General features: G+C 37.2%; 1 protein-coding gene across 2 annotated transcripts in view; it reads right to left on the reverse strand.

Annotated features, from left to right (window-relative positions):
- Window positions 1-24,212, reverse strand: part of KIF13B (kinesin family member 13B) — a 210,292-nt gene that overhangs the window by 183,362 nt on the left and 2,718 nt on the right. For both annotated transcript variants that reach the window (XM_077769703.1, XM_077769702.1), the window contains exon 2: window positions 11,100-11,193. In XM_077769703.1, coding sequence (XP_077625829.1) covers window positions 11,100-11,193 — 94 coding nt within the window. The remainder of the gene's footprint in view (window positions 1-11,099; window positions 11,194-24,212) is intronic.

The raw sequence follows: 24,212 nt of genomic DNA on the forward strand, positions 1-24,212 counted from the left end.
TTAAACGTGACCAAATAGGAAAAAGAGAGAAGCACCATAGGTTTACTATAAAACAGAAAAACACTGCATGTCTGTGCCATTTATGGCTAATTCATCCATGTTGAAGAGACTCTTCTACAGGTACTAAAGAACAGACCATTTCACAAAATACCACAAAAAATCAGTTTTCAGATTCATTAAGGTCTTAAAAGTCTAACTCTCAAATGTTTCATACTTCAGAGAATTCTTACCTTCAAATCTTACATTTGGTGCGACAGGGTAAAAAAGAATTATCAGAGAAACTCTCAAGTTAATATATTAACCCTTACAGTGTTACACAACACACACACACACACACACACACACACAGGATAGAAAACACAGGGCTAAAGAGGAAAGTGAACTAACGGACCAAGGGATTGAACAATGCAATTTTTACTGACAATTTCCTTCCCTTTTAGGTTTCAGCTGTGGTGTTTAAAGCAGCACCTCTGAACAGGCACAGCTCACTGATCCACAGACTCCTCAAAGGGTTAGAGGTACATACAAAATGTCACTGCCACTCTTGTCTGGAAGTCACTGCAAACAACAGAGGAGGAGGGAAAAGCTTTGGTTTTGGTTTGTTTGTTTTTTCAGAGGAAAAAAGGAGGAACAGTTTGTGTGATTAAATATCAACTTTTAGCTTTCCTCCTAAGATAAACTTATAATATTTCTTTTGGCTCCTAGTAACTTTTTTTTTTTTTTTTTTGCTTTTAAAAATCAGGCATTAGACAGCTCTTCCTACCCACGTGTCCTGTCTCCGGGCTATAAATCAATCGATCAATAAGGCATTATATTGTATAAGTAGTCAAGCGTTGAGTCACTCACCTATCTGAACTTTTACTAGAAAAAGTCATTCGCATACACATAATATGTGCAAACAATTTGCAAGTACACAAACTGAAAACATAAAGAAATACAAGGGAGAGATTAAAAAGTGCTTCAGGAAAGTGGTTAACCATAGTAGAGGGGAAAGGGATTAAAACCAAAAGGAAGTTCACAGGTTTAAATTGTATTGGTAATGGTTTGTTAACCTGATCCGTTAACATAAAAGTGTTTAGGTTAAAACATAAAAGTGTTTTATTCTTTAAATCTTTTTGCATTCTGTTACTTTTAAAAATTTGCTCAATTTTTAAAAAGCTGTCAAGAAGTCGGGCTCAGTAGAAAAGTACACTGGAACCTGGGGTTCCAAAACAGCAGCCAAGGCGAATCTGGCCAAGACCTGTTTTGTTTGGACAGCACAATGTTTTGTTTTGCTTTTTAACTGTAATTTGAATGCCTTCGGGCAGGGTATGCACTCTCCAATTAGCCAGAGTCACCACCATTTTCCTTTCAGTAAAGGAGAGTTCTTTAAAAGCTTGAGCAATGAGAATCCTCATACACTGCTGGTAGGAATGTAAAATGGTGCAGACGCTTTGGGAAAGTCTGACAGCTCCTCAAAATGTTAAGCATGGAGTCACCATTTGACACAGCAATTCCACTCCTAGATATCTACCTAAGAGAAATGAAAACATATGTCTAGACAAAGACTTGTACACAAATGTTCACAGTGGCATTATTCACAATAGCCAAAAAGTGGAACAACCCAAATATCCATCAATTGATGAATAGATAAACAAAACAAAATACAATGAAATATTATTCCACCATGAAACGAATGAATTACTGATAAATGCTACACGGATAAACCTTAAACACATTGTGCAAGTAAAACAAGCCAATCACAGAAGATCATGGATTATTTCATTTATATGTGCAAAATTGGCAAATCTCAAATCTACAGAGACAAAAAAAATAGACTGATAGAATGATTAAAATGTCATAAAATTGGATCATGATGCTGGCTGCACAACTTAGTAAATATAATAAAAGCCACTGAATTGTTTAAATAATGAATTATAGTGAATTATATGGTATATTTATTACATTTCAGTGAAGTAGTTTAAAAGTAAATAACCAAAGACATCCATCCAGTTCTTACAGCCTGTGAATTAATGCCTAAATTTGGTCTTTAAATTGTCACATAATGGGGCACCTGGGTGACTCAGTTGGTTAAGTGTCTGACTTCGGCTCAAGTCATGATCTCATGGTTCCTGAGTTCAAGCCCTGCATCAGGCTTTCTGCTGTCAACGCAGAGCCTTCAGATCCTCTATTCCAGTCTCTCTCTGCTCCTCTCCTATCTCTCTTTCTCTCTCTCTCAAAAATGAACATTTTAAAAACAAGTGTTGGGGCGCCTAGGTGGCTCAGTCGGTTAAGCGTCCGACTTCAGCTCAGGTCATGATCTCACGGTTCATGGGTTGGAGCCCCGCGTCGGGCTCTGTGCTGACAGCTCAGAGCCTGGAGCCTGCTTCAGAGTCAGTGTCTCCTCTCTCTCTGACCCTCCCCTGCTCATGTTCTCTCTCTCTCTCTCAGAAATAAATTTAAAAAAATTTTTTTTTAATTTAAAATGTTAATTGTTATGTAAGGACTCTCAGGGGTCTTGAGGTAAGAACTATTTTCATAATAATACCGTTATTTGCCTTTTTCATTGTTTCAAAAACAATGGTGGGTTAAACTGCTGGCACTTTCTGCATGATGACACCAAAGGATACTGGTTACTATAGTTCTTGCATTCTTCACTGTCACACATCCAGAACAAAAAAAAAAATCTTTTCTCACCTCAGAATGTCCTCAATAAGGAGGAAAAATTATTAATTTTATTCAATCTCAACTCTGGAGTACAATCTCTTTAAAATTATGTGTGACAAAATGAAGCACTTCTGCTGCATACCAAAATATAAAAATGTGTGATTGATTCCATAAGTCATGCGCCAAACTAGTCACTTTTTTAATAGAACAGCATTTTTACAAGGAACAACTGTCAGTTCCAAAGGAAAAATGCATTCCCATTTCCAAATTCACCTATACATAATTTTATAACATTACTGTTTCATAAAGTAGATCTTGCCACTCTCCATGGGAAATCACACCTTACTCCCTTTTAAGACAATACTAGTATTTCAGTGGACTTTAGTCAGAGTTTGTAGGAAAGGCCTATTTGGTAGGTAGATGAGGGAAGATAAGGCAAAAGGCAGATCAACCTCAGCCTAAGAAACTATTTTGCCCTATTACGGTGACAGGCTAACTAGCATTAACATTTATTATAGGATAAATTTTTAGTATGTTTAAGAATTTAAGTTTAAAGTGTTGGGTTTTTTTTTTTAAGATAATTTATCTTGAGAGAGAGAAAGAGAGACAAAGAACCCACAGAGCCCAATGTGGGACTCGAACCTAAAAACCATGAGCTCGTGACCTGAGCTGAGATCAAGATTCAGACACCTAACCAACTGAGCCACCCAGGTGCCCCAGTTTTCTTTTAATTCAAACAAAATGAGGCTTAATGGTTTATTTGGTTATTTAAAAGGAGACTGCTCTACACCATGGTATTATTTGTAACCAGTTACAAAAGGGACTTAAAGTGCTCGTAAAGGCTAAGAATCAAACATTGAGAATTATACTTGTAAAAATGTACTAAAAATAGATAATAAATTGGTCATTTATTAGCCTAAAAGATGATATGTGGACATGGTGCTGATGAAGATTTGAAAAAACCCCCAAGGACAAATCCAGAAAACTAAATTGTTCAGGGCAAAAAAGTAATTCCAAAAAGACACTTAATTGTACTGGAAGTCAAAGCCGTGTGTCACCTCATGAGAAAATACATAGAGCAAAACGATGAGAGTGTTACCATTACTCCATACATAAGAAAAAGAATGATCTGGTGGATGCAAATATATCAGTCTCAGGTGTTTTGAGTAGAGTGTTGTGAAATAGAAAGACTTCGTCATTGGGGCACCTGGGTGGCTTAGTCGGTTAAGTGTCCGACTTTCGCTTAGGTCATGATCTCGCGGTTCGTGGGTTCGAGCCCCGCGTCGGGCTCTGTGCTGACTGCCAGCTCAGAGCCTGGAGCCTATTTCAGAATCTGTGTCTCCCTCTCTCTCTGACCCTCCCCTGCTCACGCTGTCTCTCTCCTAGAAATAAATAAAAATATTAAAAAAAAAAAGACTTCGTCATCAATCTTTTCCATATTTGATAAAATGTCCCTTTGTTCTTACCCTATTCTCACAAGCAATGTTTTGACCTGGTTTCCCAAGTTAGTTGATATTAAGAATGAGAAGCCCAATGGCAGGGATTAATATTTTATTCACTATAAACATAAAATGAGGAGTCATAGCTTTCTAACAGATGGCATGTTAGTCCCTAAGAGCTCCATCAAATTTGGGCAAACTAGATAAAATTAAGTTTCTGACTTTGCAAAGCTGCAATTTTTATAGAACCAGATCATTTCTTGATAAGCAAGTATACTCTATTATTGAATTAAATATATTTTGTTTAAAAAACTTTACTTTCTTTATGAAGTTATATTATGACTCACTAAATATACCATAAATATAGTCCATAATAATAATAATAACAGTAATATTTAGAGTAATAGCTAACAGAGGCTCCTGGGTGGCTCAGTCGGTTATGTGTGTGACTTTGGCTGAGGTCATGATCTCACTGTTTGTGTTCAAGCCACACACAGAGAGCTCTGTGCTGACAGCTCAGGGCCTGGAGCCTGCTTCGGATTCTGTCTTGCTCTCTCTCTGCTCCTCCCCAACTTGGACTCTGTCTCTGTCTCTCTTTCAAAAATAAATATACATTAAAAATTCTTTTAATAAAGTAATAGCTAACATTTATATAAGGTTTATTATATACCAGGCACTGCCATTTTACATATTTTAACTTGTTTAAATTGTCATAACAACCTACAAACAGGTATTATTGTAAACTCTATAGATGAATAAACTGAGGCAGAGGACAATTAAGTAACCTGCTCCATTAACATACATGGTAAATGGTGAGGCTGAGATTTAATCCAGTATTTCTGGCTCCAGAGTTGGCATTCTTAATCTTTTCTCTAGTCTTCTGTTATCAATTTTCTGAATTTTAAGCATCTTACTTTTCAGAACATTTTTGAAATCCCGCATCTAGCACAGCAAAAAATATTTCCCAAATCCCCATGATGAAGCTGTTAAGATGGAAATGTTTACCCATTCATTTAACTATAACTTCTATCAGCTTTAATACGCACAAACATCAAATCATGCAACTGTCAGAAGTTAACATAAAATTAATCAGAAAAATATACAAATCATTATTTTAAAATGTATATATGTTCACTTTCAAAGTACACCAACTTGAGTTGTTAAGTATACATATAAAATTAGTCATGACTTTAGATTTAAAAAATTGGATACTACTCTAACAGCAAGGATTTTATAGTTTTTAAAGAAAAAAATATTAATTTGAGCCTTTCTGACTACTAAATTTAAGTCCTAAACTGACTACTTGAGCCTTAAACCGACTCAAATCACTTACATGTTAACTTCAAATTTCTAGCTCTCTAGTTATAAATATCATAACTTGTTTTATGGATTAGTCATTCTATAAACTAGACTGTAATTAACCACATGTCATATAAAATAGCTTTTTATTTATGCTTTCTTTCCAATTATTCCTCAGATTTAATGAAGTCAACACATATCATTGGACTGCGACATTCCAAAATTTTCATTTTCCCTTTTTACCTTGATATTATATTAAAAGAAAAAGCACCTCTCCAGAGGCAATCTTTTTTTTTTGTTTGTTTATTTCTTTATTCTGAGAGAGAGAGAGACAGCAGGGAATGGGCATAGAGAGGAGAGAGAGAGTCCCAAGCAGTTCCCATGCTGTCAGTGCAGAGCCGGACACAGGGCTCGATCTCGTGAACCATGAGATCATGACCTGAGTCGAGATCAAGAGTCGAAAGCTCAACCAACTGAGCCACCCAGGCGCCCAATCTCTTGTTACACTAGCAATGTTGTTTTTTTTGTGGGTTTGTTTTAACTTTACTTATTTTCTTTTAGTTACCTCTACATCCAACATGGGGCTTGAACTTCCAACCCTGAGCTCAAGAGTCACATGCTCTTCTGACTGAACCAGTGGGCATCCCAGCAATGTTTTTGTATTTTCTCCAGGTACCACTTACAGGAATGTGTTCAACTTATGAAAATTCATCAAGCTATATACACTTCACTATATGTATATTATATACATCAATAAAAAGCTGGGGTTTTTTTCTTAGTTTATGGTCAAGTTGGTTCCCATATAACACCCAGTGCTCATTGCCACAAGTGCCCTTTCCCCATGCCCATCACTCCCCTTCCCCTCTCCCCCACCTCCATCAGCCATCAGTTTGTTCCTAGCATTCAAGAGTCTCTCATGGTTTGCCTCCCCACTTCTCCCCAACTATTTTTCCCCTTCTCCCTCATGGTCCTCCATTAAGTTCCTCCTAATCCTCCTATATGTGCAAACATATGGTATCTGTCCTTCTCTGCCTGACTTATTTCACTCAGCATAACACCCTCAAGTTCCATCCATATTGCTACCCATGGCCAGATGTCATTCTTTCTCCTTGCCAGGTAGTATTCCATTGTATAGATAAACCACATCTTCTTGATCCATTCGTCAACTGATGGACACTTAGGCTCTTTCTATGATTTGGCTATTGCTGAAAGTGCTGCTATCAACACTGGGGTACATGTGCCGCTATGCATCAGCACTCCTGTATCCCTTGGGTAAATTCCTAGCAGTGCTATTGCTGGGTCATAGGGGAGTTCTATTGTTAATTTTCTGAGGAACCATCACACTGTTTTCCAGAGGGGCTGCACCAGTTTACATTCCCATGAACAGTGTAAGACGGTGCCCATTTCTCCACATCCTTACCAGCATCTATAATCTCCTGATTTGCTCATTTTAGCCACTCTGACCAGCATGAGGTGGTATCTCAGTGTGGTTTTGATCTTCATTTCCCTGATGATGAGAGACGCTGAGCATCGTTTCATGTGTCTGTTGGCCATCTGGATGTCCTCTTTGGAGAAGTGTCTGTTCATGTCTTCTGCCCATTTCTTCACTGGATTATTTGTTTTTCGGGTGTGGAGTTTGGTGAGTACCTTATAGATTTTGAATACTAGCCCATCATCTGATATGTTATTTGCAACTATCTTTTCCCATTCTGTCAGTTGCCTATTAGTTTTATTGATTGTTTCCTTTGCCGTGCAGGAGCTTTTTATCTTGGTGAGGTCCCAATAGTTCATTTTTGCTCTTCATTCCTTCCCTAAAAAGCTGTTTTCTAATGGGCGTCTGGCTGGCTCAGTTGGAAGAGCATGCTTGATCTTGGAGTAGTGGGTTCGAGCCCCATGTTAGGTGTGGAGATTACTTAAATAAATAAATAGACTTTTTTTAAAAAGCTGTTTTTTAAGCCTGTGCCTAACTTCCTTCATCAAAAATCATTACATGTCAACCTTACTGGAAGTTGTCATTTTTAAAAAAAAATTTTTATCAAACGATGCTCTATATCAATGAGTGATATTCAATTTGTATTTTCAGCATATGGAAAAAAAGAGCCATCTAAGATATTCTACAGAACCAAGAAGAACTATTTGATTCTTTCACAAACCCCTGAGATTTAAAGATCTCCAAAGGAAAGAAAATATTTTTTCAGCTTTTATGGTGTCATGTTATTCTCACAACTTTATCAGGTTTATACTATTACACACTTGTGGGAGACTATGTTTTCCGAAGATAGCCACAACAATACATATCCCTTCCCAAAGGCTTTTCTTATGTGACTTTGATGCTCCTCCATTAAAAGATTAGTCTGTGTTCTGTCTTTCTCTTTCTCTCAAAAATAAATAAACATTAAAATAAAAATTTAAAGGGCACCGGGGTGACTCAGTTGGTTGAGGGTCCAACTTCAGCTCAGGTCATCATCTCGCAGTCTGTGAATTTGAGTCTCAAACTAGGCTCTATGCTGACAGCTAAGAGACTGAAACATGTTTCAGATTCTGTGTCTCCCTCTTTCTCTGTCCCTCCCCAGTGCATGCGCACTCTCTCTCTCTCAAAAATAAATAAACATTAAAAAACTTAAAAAGATAAGTCTATGCTTCCTCTCCTATAAATTGTTTGGATCTTTATATCAGCCTTGAGTAAAAAAATGTGACAGAAGATACTGTGTGACTCCCAAGGTTAGGACATAAAAGGAAATACTACTTCCACCTGGCTTTCTCACTCTCTCAGGACACTTCCCCTTGGAACCTGCTGCCACCAGACTGTGAGGAGGTATTCTGCCTACCACCCCAGCTACATCTCAAGTCAACAGGCAGCTTACCCGCCAGACCTGGGTGACTGGGCCCTTTCCAGATGATTCCCATACCCAGCCTTCAAGTCATCCAGCTACGCCAGACAGCATGGGGCAGAGACAAGCCCTCCCTGCTTTGTCCTGTCTGAATTCCTGACCCACAGAAACCATGAGATAATAGATGATTATTGTTGCCTTAAGCTGTTTTTAAAGGTAACTGATTATGCAGCAATAAGATACTAAAACACTTTATAAATAAAGAACACAGGTGTGTAACCATCTACAAAGTGGCAAAGCCAGAATTTGAATCCATGTCAGCCTATAGATAGTCTACACTCTTTCTACCATAGGATATTGCCTCCATGTTTGTTCCAAGGTACCCGCATTTTCAAATAAAGCAACAATCTCCACAATGAAAATTCTAAGGGTAACAAACTGCCTCCAATATTAATTATTTCAATTAATACTCAGGACAATAGGTCACTCAGTTAGGAAGCTCATAGTTCTAGCATCATTTTTGACACATCTATACCCTTCAAACCCTAATAACATCATATCTGATAGTACCCATATCCTAGTGATGCTTACAAAATATCTCTACGGGGTGCCAGGGTGGCTCAGTCAGTTAAGTGCCCCACACTTTTTTTTTTTTTTTTTCTGAGAGAGAGACAATGAGACCAGGGAGGGGCAGAGAGAGAGAGAGAGGGAGACACAGAATCCAAAACAGGGTCCAGGCTCCAAACTGTGAGCATAGAGCCCAATGCAGGGCTCAAACTCATGAACTGTGAGATCATGACCTGAGCTGAAGTCAGATGCTTAACCAACTGAGCCACCTAGGCGCCCCTAAGCATCTCACTCTTGATTTCAGCTCAGGTGATGATTTCACAGTTCGTGAGCTCTACCCCCATATTCAGTTCTGAGCTGACAGTGTGGAGCCAGCTTGGGATTCTGTCTTCCTCTCGCTTTGCCCCTCCTATCCTTGTGCTCTCTCCCTTTCTCTCTCTCTCAAAACAAACAAATAAACTGAAAAAAAAAAAATCTCTACATCAATGACAATAAACCTGGACAATTATAGAGCACTTTACAAAGCACTTTAACAATCACTAATTTGATTTTCAGAAAACACTTCTATGAGATACAGAAAACACTTCTATGAGATACGTAAGGCATACACCATACAGATGAGGCTCAAAAAAAGTTAAAAATAACTAGCTACTAATTTAGTAGCTACTTAATAGTTTAAAACAACATACTTACATAGAGATTCAATTTAAGATTTTCTGATACTAAGTTCAGTGCTCTTTCAACTCAAAGACAAAATCTGAAAGAACATTTATGGATCATTTCTTGCCTTTTGGCTATGATCAAATGTGACAGAACATTTATGAAGTGCCTTCTGTGTATATTTCCATACACAACATTGTCTCTACAAGTTTAAGTATCTACTTCATGCAAAGTACCATGGAAGGCACTGTCTAATTTATGCTCTTTACTCTGATTAAAGCTGATCTCTATGAAAAGCCAGTCTTTCCCCACTTGAAACCATTCTCTACACAGTCAATTGACAACTTTCCTTAATCCACCTCCTTAACCGCAGTGTTTAAGAACTGTCAAAGATGACATCTTACCCATAAAAATAGAGGTCAAATTTCCTTATCTGCTTTCAAGATCTTCTGTAATCTGATCCTAGCTTATTTTATTAAATTAACTTCCGTGCACTTGCTCAGAAAAACCAAATAACTCTCTTCCTTCTTCCCCAAATTCTTTTACTTTACACTTTCTTGCTCTCCTTTTGTTCATACTGTCATCCAAATCTGGAAGTGATTCATCTTCAACCCTTGAAAGAGAGTCCCTTCCTTCCAAGACCTAACAATCTACCAATGAGCTACAAGTAACAATCTAAAACAATGTATAATAATTCAGTTAGGTAGTACAGATTATAGTTTACAGAGATTTAGAGTGGAGAAATCACTGAAGGATGCAGGCATGCCTGCAGGAATGCCTTCAGGAAGAAGTAGCACTTGAAATGGGCTCTGACAGGATTCAAAGTGGCAGAAGTAAAAGCAACCCAAGCTAAAGAACAACCTAAAGGCCTTCTCTTCTACCCCACTTCTTCCTATTTACATCTCACTAATCCTTTAGCCAATACCATCCGCTTCAAGAAGGCTTCCTCAGTTACTCCACCATCTGACCTAAAGTTCTCTTCTCTGAGCTTCTGGTACAACTGCTATCTGCAACACTCTCTCTGACACATACTCATTCCACATTATAGACCTTTCCTCTTTGACTTGACAGCTATATGTCTCTACATAGTAATTAAGCATGTATTATCTGCTAAGCTGAACTCAACTCAGCAGCCATTGTTACTTTCAGTCATTTAAAAATCCAGGGACACCTGAATGGCTCAGTCAGTTAAGCGTCTGACTTCGGCTCAAGTCATGATCTCACAGTTCGTGGGTTCGAGCCCCACATAGGGCTCTGTGCTGACAGCTAGCTCAGAGCCTGGAGCCTGTTTCAGATTCTGTGTCTCCCTCTCTCTCTGACCCTCCCCTGCTCACGCTGTCTTTCTCTCTCTCTCAGAAATAAATAAAAAACATTAAAAAAATAAAATAAAACTCCAGTGAACAGGGGTAGCCAGATGGCTCAGTTGGCTAAGCATCCAATGTCAGCTCAGGTCATGATCTTGCCACCTGTCAGGCTCTGTGATGATGCCTCAGAGCCAGGAGCTTGCTTCAAATTCTGTGTCTCCTCTTTCTCTACCCCTCCCCTCACTCATGCTCTGTGTGTGTCTCTTTCTCAAGAATAAACATTTAAAAAAATTGTTTACATAAATAAATAAAAAATAAAAATCCACTGAACAGAACACTGTTTCTTAACTTACCGGGCATCTCCTTTGGAAAGATTAGTATTTATAGGACTAAGAATAACCTTGTTTGCATCTACATCCACCACACATTTGGTATGCAAGTCAATTTCTGCAGATGAAAAAAGAAAAAAAAAACAGAGAAAATAGTCATTTTTAAAGTAACTTGTTTCAGGAAAATCATTTTACAAAAATCCAACACGCTTTCATGATAAAAACACTCAACAAACTAGGAATAGAAAGGAACCTCTCAACCTGATAAAGTCCATCTACAAATGCCTGCAGTTAATACCATGTTTAATGGTGAAAGACTAACATCAGGAATATGAAAAGGATAGTCTACGACTGCAACTTCACTTTAACATTGTTCTAGAAGTTCTGGTCAGACCAGTTAGGCAAGATAAACAAACAAAAAGGATCCAGATTGGAAAGAAAGAAGTAGAGCTATCTCTACTTGCGACAGTCTTGTAGATAGAAAATCCTAAGGAATAAGGACTGCCTGGGTAGCTCAGTCACTTGAGCATCAGACTCTTGATTTTGGCTCAGGTCATGATCCCAGGGTCCTGGGGTGGAGCCCTGTGTTGGGCTCTGTGCTCAGCACAGAGCCTGCTTAAGATTCTCTCTTTCTCTCTCTCTTTCTATCTCTCTCTCCCTTTGCTCCTCTCCCTGACTCATACTCTCTAAAGAAATTAATTAAAAGAAAATCCTAAGGAACCCATTTAAAAACTATTAGAATAAACAAGTTTTGCAAAGTTTGTTGGCTACAAGATCAATACTATAAACAAAAAGCTGTTGTGTTTCTATACACCATCAATAGAAAACCCAGAAACAAATTGAGAAAACAATTTCGTTTATAATAGCATCAAAAAAACTTAGATCCTTAAGAATGTATTTAAAAGAAGAGCAAGACTGGGACACGTGGGTGGCTCAGTTGGTTGAGCATCCAACTCTTGGTTTCAGCTTAGGTTATGATCCCAGGGTCATGGGATCAAGCCCCACGTAGGGTTCTGTGCTGAGTGTGGAGCCTGCTTAGGATTCTCTCTCCCTCCCTCCCTCCCTCCCTCCCTCCCTCTCTCTCTCTCCNCCAAAACATTGAACACTGTTGAAATTCAAGACTTAAATATATAGAAAGTTATTTTATATTCATGAATTGAAAGGTCTACAAGATTCAAGATATTCCCTATCAAAATCCCAGGTAGCTTGTTGGCTTTTTTTTTTTTTTTTTTTTTACAAAAATTACCAAGGTAATCCTAAACCTGTATAGAAATGCATAAGAACAGTAATAGCTAAATAATTTTGAAAAAACCAAAGCAGAAAGACTACATTCACCAATGTCAAACTTAACTACAAAGCTACAGTAATCAAGGCAGTGTGGTACTACTATAAGGACAGAAGGACAGACATGTAGATTAATGGAACAGACAATCCTGAAATAGACTATCACATTTATGGCCAACCAATTGTGACAAGACAATCCAGTGGGGAAACTACAGTCTTTCCAGAAAATGGTGGTGGAACAACTGGATATCTACACACAAAAAGAATGAACACCATACACAAAAACTAATCCCAATAGATCATAGATATAAATGTGTAAGAGCTAAAACTATAAAACTCATAAGGAAAGGAAACATAAGAGTAAATGCATATTATGTTGGGTTAGCTAATAGTTTCTTAGACACCAAAAGCACAAACACAAAAGAAGAAAATAAACTGGACAGCATCAAAATGAAAAACTTTTGTACCTCAATGCATGCCATCAAAAGAGTAAAAAGACAATCCACAGAATTGAACAAGTATTTGTAAATTATATATCTAATAAGGGGGTTGCATCAGAAAATATAATGATCTCTTATGACTCAATAATAAAAAGACAAATAATCCAATTTTTTAATGGACAATGATCTGAACAGACATCTCTCAAAAAAAGATACAAAAATGGCCAATAAACAGAAGAAAAGATGCTCAGTGGCATTACACATTGGGAAATGCAAATCAAAAGTAAAATGAGATACCATTTCATACCCACTAGCATAACTACAGTCAAAAAGATAGATAATAACAAATGTTAATGAGGATGTGGAGAAATTGGAACCTTCATACATTACTGATGCAAACATAAAATGGTGCAGTTACTTTGGAAAACAGTCTGGCAGTTCCTCGAAAGGCAGTTCCTCAGTTAAACAGAGAACTGGCATACGACCCAGTAATCCCACACCTACATATATATATACAAATATACACATATGTACATATACAAGAGAAAGGGTAATCTAGGTCCACGTAGAAGCTTGTGCACAAATGCTCATAACCCTAGTATTTGGCTATTCATAACAGCCAAAAAGTAAAATAATCCAAATGTCCATCAACCAATAAATGGGTAAATTTAGTATATCCATAAAATGGAACATTATTTGGCAATTATAAGGAATAAGGTACTGGTACATACTACATGACATGAACAAAGTTTGTGCGAACTGAAAGAAGTTACAAAATACCACGTTATATGATTCTATTCATTTGAAATGTCCAGAGTAGGCAAACAGGAACAGAAAATAGACTATTTATTGCCTATGGCTGGGGGGGGACTGCTAATGNAATATTTATAAATATTTATGTATATTGCAAAATGCTTACCACATAAGTCTAATTAACACCTGTCACCATACTCAATTACAAAAAAATTTTTCTCATTATGAGAACTTTTAAGATCTACTCTCATAGCAACTTTCAAATATGCAATACAGTATCACTAACTGTAGTCACCATACTGTTACATGAGTATAGTTTTCTTTTGGGGATATGAAGATGTACTACAATTGATTATGCTGATAACTGCACATGATAAAAACCACTGAATTGGTTAAATTGTATGACATGTGAATTACATCTCAATAAAACTATTTTTTTAGTTTAGGCCACGGCATGTTTACGTTCTCATACTTTATATTCTGATATTTTTCTCACCCAAAGTATGAAACTGTTTGCCTTATTGCCATTATCAAAAGATAAACCCCAAGGAAAGGAGCTGCACTGCATTGGAGCTATTCTGTATTTCCCAAAGAACCTTGGCCAAATGTCAATGTCATCTCATTATAACTTAAGAGTATTTCCACTGCCAGGAAAAGTCATTTATTTTTTTCATTTTAACTTACATAACTGAGACAAATTAAAAAAAAAAAAAAAGCAAAACAAAAATTTCCCTCCCTGTACCTGCCACAATTTTACTTATATTGTTTATTCTACATTTGTTCTCAAAGATGTATTCTAGAAGCATAAAAAATTTATCAGTCCTTCTTTTAGCCAATGCATTTTTTAGGCAAAGAAAAGTGAAAGGAAAACTACAAAGCTAGGTGTGCAAGACTAATCTCAAAGCTGCAAATGTTCTACTGTGGTCAACTGGCACTAAAGTCTATAAGCCCAGAGCTCAAGAAAGTTTGTAATTATCATACTTTGTTAATACAACTCCTCAGTGGTATCTGACCACATTGTATTGGCTGCCCCTTAGAGTCAAATCTATATTATACACTGCATTGATCCTCTGGAAACTGTGCTGTGACTCAGAATCTACTGTCTCACCACCCACCACAAAGTTAGTTATTAGTGTTTGCAACAGTGTTTGGTCTGAGCAAAGGAACTGCATGTATAGTTCTGCATGCAAACGTACACATTAAAATGCATGCCTGAAAGACTGTAAATCCAGTATTTTCTCACTAAGTGCTCTGCCTGCCTTCATTTCAAATGACCTTGAATTGAGAAGGGATCCAAACATTTTACTTCAACATTTGTATGCTTTTTCCTTATCCTCTTCACAGCTCCTCCCTTTTTTGCCTCATGACTTCAGTAGATACAACTAATAACTTGGAAGTTAGTTATTAGTTATTGGCATCATGAAGGAAGCAATGCCTGGAAAATCCTATAGAATACACAGAATCACCTAATAGCTGATATCCAAACTAAATTCATTTTGTCCTGAAGACTGCAACACTTACAAATGTCCCTACATCAAACACGCATGAAAGGTGGCCTTTAGGGGCACCTGGGTGGCTCAGTCAGTTGGGCGTCCGACTTCAGCTCAGGTCATGATCTCCCGATTCGTGGGTTCGAGCCCCGCACCAGGCTCTGTGCTGACAGCTAGCTCAGAGCCTGGAGTCTGCTTCGGATTCTGTGTCTCCCTCTCTCTCTGACCCTCCCCTGCTCACACTGTTTGTCTGTCTGTCTGTCTCTCTCTCTCTCTCAGAAATAAAAACACTTTTTAAAAAAGGTGGCCTTTAAAGTAATAGACATCTTTACTTCATTAGCCCAGGTTTTTTTTTTTAACATTTATTTATTTTTGAGAGACAGAGAGAGACAGAGTGCAAACGGGAGGGGCAGAGAGACAGAGGGAGACACAGAATCTAAAGCAGACTCTAGGCTCTGAGCTATCAACACAGAGCCCAACATAGGGCTTAAACCCACAAACCACAAGATCATGACCTGAGCTGAAGTCAGAAGTTCAACTGACTGAGCCACTCGGGTGCCCCTCCATTAGCTCAGTTTTTAATTAAACAAAATTCCCACTCCGATTCTGTTGATTGATGAATAGATATTAAGACAAGGCTTTTCACAAGACTGTTTAGAATATGGGTAGAACATCTAGGACACACACCCAAGCAAATAAAGGCTGTGGGATTGGAAGAGAGTTTAAGAATCAGATACATGAAAAACATTTAATATAAAATGCTATAGCCAGAGTACCATCAAATGCTACTGGTTGGTTGAATTCAATTATATTGCAACAAGATTCTAAAGATGACTCCTTCTGCATTTAAGACTTCTTGATCTATATTGCTTAGAAGGTAAGCAGTAGTTAAATAACAGTAACAAGTTTGGGCTCTAAATTTAATGTGAATTTTTAAAGTTTAAAAAAATTTAAAAACACCTACCAAAAATTTAAAAGATAAACAGTTTCCTCTTAGTTTGGAACAATACTTAGATTAAAAAAATAAGAACCCAGCTTCTATAAGCTGCCTTTGCAAAAACTGCATTAAAGTATACCCATGTTCACAGCAGTATTCACATTACCCAAAAGGTAGAAATAATCCAAGTGTTCAACAATGAATGAATGAATGAAAAGCAAAATGTGGTATAATTCAATGGAATATTATTCAATCTTAAAAAGGAATGAAATTCTGCTAAAACATGTATGAACCATGAAGACAGTATGCCAAATGAGATAAACTGGTTGTAACAGGTCAAATACTACATAATTCCACTTACAAGAGGTACCTAGAGTAATCAAAATCATAGAGATAGAAGGTAAGATTGCAGCTGCCAGGGGATGGGCTTAAGAGTCAACAGGGGAGTTTCATGGGTACAGAGTTTCAGTTTTATAAGATACAAACATTCTAGGGGTGGATAGTGGTGATGGTTGCACAACAACTTAGTGCCACTAAACTTACACTTAAAATGGTTTAGATGGTAAATTTTGTTATATATACTTAACACAATAAAAAAATAGCACTAAATACTCACCACTATTATAATGAGTAATACATGGACAACAGTTTATTCCTAGTGAAGTGTATTATAATGAGATTGGGATTTAATTAGTATCATGTCTGAAAACCAATAAAAAACCAGAGTGGTCTTAAAGTTAAGTAATACTATAAATTTATGTCATGACTAATGAAGTTTTATCATACTGAGAGCCATGAATACTTGAATGTATCTACGAGTCCTTAAAAAAAAAAAAGAAATTTAGTCCAATAACATTAAAGATCCCACATTATTTCCCAAACAGGATCCTTTTCTAGGTCAAGTTCTTCAAGATGAATATATTAAAATATTAACAGCTGACAATTCAGCTTACTCAGCCAGCAAATTAGTCACCCTGTAAAAGTGAACAATCATTTGAAACAAGTCTTTCTTCAATGCATAAATCAACTATGGCTCGTTCCTCAATGACATCACAGTGAAAGACGGGCAGGGTCTGGGACACTCCCTTTACATAATTCATGTTGCATCTGAGGAAATGCATCATTCTCAGTGGGAATAAAATAATTCTGAGTTGCCCGTTTACTAACCTGTTCTCTAATTCTCCAGAAAATATTAATGATTTTCAAATCACATATACTACTCAGAAATATAAATGTATTTCCCTTTACCTACTAGTCACGTTCCTAAAAAGCTAATTATATCTTACTCTTAAATTCAATAGTCAATTGATTTTCAATACGGTACCAAGACAATCCAATGGGGAAAGTACAGTCTTTTCAGTAAGTGGTGCTGGGACAACTGGATATCCATATGCAAAAGAATAAAACAGAACCTTTACCTCATGTCACATTCAAAAATTAACTCCAAATGGACCAAAAGCCTAAATATAAAGTCTAAAACTATAAAACTCTTAGAAAATAGACATAAATCCATGTGGCCTTGAGTAAGGTAATGATTCCTTACATATGACATCAAAAGCACAAGCAACAAAAGAAAAAAAAAACATAAATTGGATCATATCAAAATGAAAAACTTTTGTGCTTCAGGGGCACCTGGCGACTCACTCAGTGGAGAATGTGACTCTTAATCTCGGGGTTGTGAGTTCAAGCCCCACACTGGGTGCAGAGACGACTTAAAATCTTAAAAAAATAGTTTTGTACTTCAAAAGACACCATTAACAAAATGAAAAGGCAATCCACAAAAATCAAGAAATATTTGCAAATCATTTATTTGATAAGGGACTGGTATCCAGAATATATAAAGATCTCCAACAGCTCGATAATAAAAAGACAACCCAATTTTTAAAATATTTATAGTCTGAATAGAAATCTCTCCAAAGACACATAAATGGTCAATAAACACATGAAAAAATGTTTAACATCTTTAGACACTGGAGAAATGCAAATTAAAACCACAATGAGATACTACTTCACAAACACTAGGATAGCAATAATCAAAAAGATAAACAAAACAGATATTGGCAAGGACATGGAGAAATTGGAACTTTCATACATTGTTGGTGGGAATATAAAATGGTGCAGTCACTTTGGAAAACAATTTAGCAGTTCCTCAAAAGTCAGAATTACTGTATGACCCAGAAATTCCACTTGTGTGTGTGTGTGTGTGTGTGTGTGGTGTATATGTGCATGTGCATATGTGTATGTATGTATGTGTGTGAGTGTGTGCATGTGTGTGTGTGTATATATATATATATATATACCCTGAAAAGAAATGAAAATATACATCTTTACAAAAAGTTATACATAAATGTTCACAGCAGTATTCATGATAGCTAAAATATGGAAACAAGCCAAACGCCCACAACTAATGAATAGGTAAACACATGCAGCATATCCATATCATGTAATATTATTCTACTTTAAAAAGGAATGAGCACTAACTCATGCCACAACAATGGATAAACCCCGAATACATTATGCCAAGTGAAAAAAAAGTCAGATACAGAAGTTCACATACTGCATGACTCCATTTACATGAAATGTTCAAAACAGGCAAATCCATAGAGACAAGAAGTACAACAGTGGATGTCAGGGGCAGGGGAGAGGGCTGGGTGTGTGTTGGGGGATGGAGGATGTCAGTGGGGGTGGACGGTGAATGCTAGTGGGGACAGAGTCTCTTTGGGATGATGACTATGTTCTGCAATTGGATAATGGTGATGGTTACATAACTGAAAAAACACTAGAACCACTGAATTGTACACTTTTGATGTGTGAATTATATCTCAAAAAAATTAGAAAGGATGACTCCACTACCCTCAATAGATATAAAATATGGTTAGAGTCCTTTAATTAAATTTCTAAACATTACTCTGAAGATCCCAGTCAAACCAATCCTTCTTACTCTCAAATAACAGCCTCCCAATCTACCTCATCAAGAAAATTAAGCACTCCAGGGCTTTCCCATTATATAATTATCCTCTTCTTCCCATATTTCAAAATTTTCTCTCTCTTGGCCTTTTCTCTCTGTCTACAACAAGGCTCAAAAATCTCTCAGACTCAAAGGGAAAAAAAGGTCTGTTCCCAGGTACACCTCCAGATACCACTCTACCCTTCCCTTCCAAATGGGAGTTTCTTGAGGGGCGCCTGAGTGGCTCAGTCAGTTGAGCATCTGACTTTTGATCTCAGGGTCATCAGTTCAAGCCCCACATTGGGCATGAAGACTACTTTAAAAAATTCATAAATGGAGTTTCTTGAAAGAACAGTCACATATACTCACTTCCACCATATTGGCAACCCATTTATATCTCAGCCCACTATCAACACACCTACACTAATTTATTCACTAGGTCAAAATCATTCTTCTGAAAATTACCACTGACTGCCATGTCGCCCAGTCCACTGAACACAATATATATATCCCTTTATCATACATGCCATTCCTGTGATATCTGACTACTGACCATTCATTCTTTGACACATTTTCTTTCTGGGTTCCATATTACTTTTACCTGCTTCTACTTATGTCTCTCTTCTTGGCCTCTATGACCTCCTCCTTCACACACACCTTAATTTGGTATTCTATCTTCCACCTACAGTAAAGACCCTCAAATCTACACATACCTCCGGTTCCTTAGGTTCGGACTGCTATGCAATAGCCTTCTGGATCCACCCACCTGACTGCACTGCAGGCACCTAAGAGTTTCTTCTACCTATGCACAATATCTTATTCATAGTCGTAGGTGCAGTAGGCAGCACTTCTAAATATTGTTGAATGCCCAAGAACAGAACTCGTCACCTACATCATTCCTACACCTCCACCCTAAAACCAGCTTCCCCTATACTTGTGATGTCAGTTAATGATCCCAACATTTGTTCACTTAATCATCTAAATCATCTAAACCAGAAGCTTTGCAGTCTTCCTGTATTTCCTAAATTTCAGTCACTTTAATGCCATCTTGACATGTTCTTGCTGGTGGTATGAGCTAAGCCATAAACACTCTTTACCCAGAATCTCTGTCAGGAATGTGTCTGCAGTCAGCAACTTTGAGGAACAAGGTTATCCTTCAGGACAAAGAGCACACTTGCTTACTACTTAAAACAATGGATTACAAGCCCTGTGTTCCTCAGATGCAACGCAAACTGACTACTTGCAGAGCATCCATCTGGACATCCCACATCACCCCTGTGGGATTGGCCAGTGAGAAGAGTGACTCACAATGCCTGCTATGCAATGAATAAGTCCAGTGACCCAGAAGTCCTATATCTTCTCCCAGTATCCATGAAACAGTAACTAGCTAACTTATTAGCTTATGAGCAGAGTAAAAATACATAAATTCCAACAACTTGTGGTATGTACCCCACATGCCATGCTTCTTCCTGCCCACGGTCTTCAACTCAGTCCTTACTATTTTCAAGTCCTACCCCCATTTCTTTCATTCATAATGCACTAGCATCACTGTGTACATATATTCTTGTACTTGATTCACCTGTGTATGCATCTCTTATTACAAACAAGACAGTTCCTTTGGTCAAAGATCATGACTTATGCTTCTCATATATCCTGCACATCTTTGAAAATTACATAAACTCAAAAATGCAAGGTCCCTTTAAAGATCATCATGTCCAATATAGCAGTAAAAACACAGGCTTCAATGGCAAAGTAGGTGAAATTCAGGCTCCAAAATACTGGTCTTGTAATTCTCAGGAAGTTTACTTACCTCTGTCTGAGATTTTGTTAAATGATAATTCCATAAACTACCTTTCAAAGTTTTGTTTAAAGAATAAAATAACATATATAAAGTACTGAACTCTGTAGCTCACAAACAGAAAGCTCTCAAAAAGCTATTATTCTTTTCTTCAATCAACGTATATTGAATGGGCTAATACCATCTTTTAAAGATATCTACAGCAGGGGCACCTGGGTGGCTCAGTCATTTGAGTGTCTGACTTCAACTCAGGTCATCATCTCACAATTCGAAGTTCGAGCCCCACATCTGGCTCACTACTGCCAGCACGGAATCTGCTTCAGACCCTCTGTCCCTCCCCCAATTGCTCTCTCTCTCTCAAAAATAAATTAAAAAACTAAAGATATCTAGAATACCCAAAAGCTCAAGCCCAGTACCAATTAAAACATGGATTTGTGTCCCAGAGATCAATTAGTTTCACATACTTTCCCATAAATTACACTGCTCATCTTTGCCAAGTTTTTTTTAATATGCTCTGTTGAACACAAGGGGAAGCTGATCAGCAAGCCAAGAGATCAATAATAATCCATTTTCACTCAATAAACATCTCCATTCATCTGCTTAATGAATAGTTTTGTCAGTGGTTCCCTCCATCTTCAGACCTTAAGGACTGGAAAAGTTGGACATTAGTCATTGTTTTATGGAGGTGAGGGGTAAAAGTAAATGGCAACTCAAACAAGTTTTTATTTTATTTTATCATGTAAACTTGTACTTTCTTCTCCAAAAGCCTGTGGCCCTGTGTGTAAAAATCTCAATTTCAGCCACTGAGTGGACAGCAGAAACAAAACAATGTTGTAAGAGATGTGTGTCTCATTCTCCATTAGCATATCAAGCAGATGCCAGAAAACAAGGATCTTCTGTTTTAGAAAGTGTGTCAGAAATTTCCATCCACAGCCATCCTCAACTCCAGTATCAGTTATCTCCCTGAGACCACCAACGTCCTGAGAATCAAAACCACCTTCCTGTATCAGAATTTTCTTGATACCTTGCCCCTTCATTTCCTAAGGATCACCTGTGTCTTCCCAGACCGCCCGTGTGTTCTCTAAGCTTCCTACTTCCTCATTTTCACCTTGTAGTTTCACCTTGTCTTCTGAGTCATGACTGCTTACCTCAGTTTTGACCGGCTTCCTTACTCTTCCTATTCACATGGCTTCATTTTTACAACCCGCTCTTAAATGCTGTCCAGCTATGCTCTGAATCAGGCATCTACCCAGGCTTTCTATCCTGCTCTGAGACCTGGCAACCTTCCTCCTTCATGCTTGTGTTCAAGATCCAAGCAAAGTTCTATAGAGTTAAACACAGCACGTGGACCAGCCACCCTAACCCAGACTTCTAGGCCTAGCCAGCACTCAGGGCTCCCTGCAATTCCACCCTACCTTTCTGATCTCATCCTTCAGGCACCTAAACTTGTCTGGTTCATTCCTGTTTTTGTGCCTTTGCTCTCAAGCCACACTTCCTCCTCAAAGACCCAACACTCTCCCCTCCCCACCTAACATGCACCCATTCCAATCATAAGTTTCCTCCCTCTCAGTCTAACCAAGGTTCTCCCTCCCCAGAGAAGTCTTTCCTGATCACCAGGCTTCCAGGGACCTTTCACTCCTCTGAATTCCTGTATTCAGATCACTCACCTGGCAATCTGTGATAGGTGCTTGTTTACCTTTTAATCTTATCTTTTCACAGGACGGCCATTTCTTCATGAGCATGAACCAGGAAGCATACTTTAAAAAGCTGAATATTACAATACTAGTCAACACTAAGAGTTTTTAGAACAGAAGATTCTCCCAACAAGAACAAGTAATTTCATTTTTTCATGTTTCTTTCTAGCTCTTGCCCATTCCTGTTTACATTTTTACACTGTAATAAAATTAACAGCAGATTCAACCATACAGTTACACATTCTGTTTTACATTCTGGTTTTTCTGCTAACATGGAAAATAGTCTTCCTTGTTAAATGATGTCCATTGTCATCATTCTTAATAGCTACATAACAATTTTTCCACTGAGATTCTAGACTATGATTTCCTTAAGCACTGACTTCTATCAGACAGTACACTCTTCTTTGTGTCTTTGAGTCTTTCACTGCATTAAGTACTATAAAGTGCAAAGTAAACCCTTGAGAAACACCTGTTAAAATAAATTTATTATCCATGTTTCCTAACAACTGAAATAATCCATTTCACTACTCTTCTCTCCAGCTAAACATCTAATGTAATTTTTGGTTTCACTACCTTAGGCCAGGTAGATGGCAAAGGTATTTTCCAAACACTTTTGGTGTAAATTTATTTATTTTGGTAATTGATCTTACGCATATTTAAACATGGGAAACCTCTTGCAGAAAGGCAATAAGATCCCATATTATCTAATATAAGCTAAACATCTGGCAGGCATTCAATAAATTTTAAATATTTTTAAACCATCTGAAGTTATAAAACATTGAATTCCTGAATAGGAGAGTGTCACTGATCTAGCTAGTGCCATCTATTATGCTTGTAAACCTTTCAGTTCATTTAATAATTATATTGGTTAATAATGTATGAATGGGTGTTCCTTACAGTATATGGAAGAACACAACCAGAGTTACAGGTGAGTTGTCCAAGTCTGAAAACAAACATGAAAAACCAAACAGCATCTGCAAACAGAACTTCAAGATAGCATGACAAAAAACAGCTTAAGGCTTTTCTTCAGCTCATTTGAGTTCATATTTCAGATCAAGAAAAGCAAAGAGTTGTAATGTTAAAACCAGCTAAAACTACATATGCATGTGAACACAAACTGGAATGGAAATAAAAAAATGACAGTGTGAATTGGTAAAATGAAGGATGTCATAGACTTTTTTCCCTTTTACATTCTGTCTTATTAGTGTAATGTTAAAATATATAACAAGAAAAATATTACTGACAAAAGCATGTTCATTTACCATTATAATTCTTGCTATTATTGAACTAGGGCATGATGCTTAATGTTGGAATAACTATTTCCCAAACCTTTGTATAATTTAGCAAAAAAGGACTGAAACACTCTTACTTCCATGATAAATGTTAAATAATAAACCAACTAACTACCTTAGCACCTCAGCAGATACTGAACCACATGAAGAACTTAATGGTACATTAGAAGCTTCCTGCAAATTTCAGTTTTCCTCAAAAAGTAGCCAATGATTCCAAACATCAGAATCTATAGAGTAAAACTTCATCATCCTAGTAATTCATTCTCATCTCATTCTTATTTGTGAAGAGTGATATCTGAGGTTGCTTCCTGAACTAATATGCGATGAAAAAAACAGGATTAAAAGTTCACTATTTGTCATAATTATACTACTACTTAATACACTAATCTTCACAGAAATAATGATTAGACAAAGTAATATGATTCTTTTCAAAATTATTGGAAAGGAATATAGTTCCCTTGTAGTCTTTTTAAACAAATTCTAGATAGCAGTTTAAAAATCA

This window comes from Crocuta crocuta, unplaced genomic scaffold (genome assembly GCF_008692635.1).
Source record: "Crocuta crocuta isolate KB4526 unplaced genomic scaffold, BGI_CrCroc_1.0 scaffold551, whole genome shotgun sequence".
NCBI lineage: Eukaryota > Metazoa > Chordata > Mammalia > Carnivora > Hyaenidae > Crocuta > Crocuta crocuta.